Source organism: Echinops telfairi, unplaced genomic scaffold (genome assembly GCF_000313985.2).
Source record: "Echinops telfairi isolate 266 unplaced genomic scaffold, ASM31398v2 ScPeMD7_3;HRSCAF=10, whole genome shotgun sequence".
NCBI classification, from domain to species: domain Eukaryota; kingdom Metazoa; phylum Chordata; class Mammalia; order Afrosoricida; family Tenrecidae; genus Echinops; species Echinops telfairi.
In genome coordinates, this window is record NW_022103899.1 from 28,789,228 (window position 1) to 28,790,390 (window position 1,163).

The following is a 1,163-nucleotide window of genomic DNA, read 5'->3' on the forward strand; positions in this document are numbered from 1 at the left end:
AGAGACAAAAACAGACACTCCGGTATTTGAGGTAGGGATTCACCTGGGATCTTTGTTCTTTTATCTTTGGAAATGCCATGGCATTCAACATTTTAGGCATAAAGAATGACTGCTATATAAAATAAGAATTTTGACATTAAATTATTCATATTTACATTAATATGTTCAATTTTATAATGTACAGCTATACATAAAATAATGAGTGAACTTGCTTAAAGTAATAAACTTTCCTTAAAGGTAAGAATATGTTAATAAAAATTGCATATTGAGAAAACTCTATTCCTAGCATTTCATCATTTCAGATTGCCATCCCATAAACAATTCTACCAATAAAATTGAGATAATGCATATCTTTCCATTTTTATTTTTAAAAATCTGTTTGTTTAAAGTGACAGTATATTTTACAAACACTGAAGTGTTTGGTTTTTTTGTGTTTTTCTTTGCAAAAGCATTTAACCTGTATGGACGCCAGGGATTCTTCCTTTGGACAAAATGGTTCTACGATTGTGCCCATTTCTACCCATGAAACAGATAATCCAATCTCAGCACAAAATATACCAGGGGCCCTGACCCAGACACAGCCTCCTCCTGCAGAACAATTTCATCTAGTCGATGAAAATGGGCAGCCTATGCAATATGAACTTCAGTCTCTAGGGGATTCTAATGCGCAAATGGTAAGTATATTTGATAAATAACCAATTTCATGTTATTAGCAAAATATACATGAGTGCTTCAAAAAGTTTATGAAAATATAGGATTAAAGTATGATGGAATATTCCCACAAGTTTTTTGAAGCTCACCTATGTTTTTATAAATTGTTAATATTTTTTTAATATTGCTACAAAATAAATTGTAACAGTATATGTGTTAGTTGCTGTTGAGTTGCCTCTGACTCATGGCAACCCTTTGTATAGAATGATATATTGCCAACCCTGCACCATCTTCAAGATCTATGATAGTTTGAGCCCATTGCTGTGGATATATGACAATCATCTCATGAAGGATTTTGCTTGCCTTTGCTAACCTTCTACTTTTCTGAATATGTTATTTTCTAGATATTGATCTTTTCTAATTGGGTTTTGTTAAAGTAAGCAAGACAAAGTCTCGCCATTCTCATTTCTCAAACTCCAAAATCAAACTCACTGCATTGAGTCAAGTGGGTT

The 1,163-nt window shown here is 32.5% G+C and overlaps 1 protein-coding gene across 1 annotated transcript in view; it reads left to right on the forward strand.

The window, feature by feature from the left end:
- Positions 1 to 6: 6 nt before the first annotated feature.
- Positions 7 to 1,163, forward strand: part of CARF (calcium responsive transcription factor) — a 38,347-nt gene continuing 37,190 nt past the window's right edge. Inside the window, exons 1-2 of the mRNA XM_045295524.1 lie at positions 7 to 31; positions 450 to 674. Of these exons, the coding sequence (XP_045151459.1) occupies positions 462 to 674 (213 nt within the window). The 5' untranslated portion in view covers positions 7 to 31; positions 450 to 461. The remainder of the gene's footprint in view (positions 32 to 449; positions 675 to 1,163) is intronic.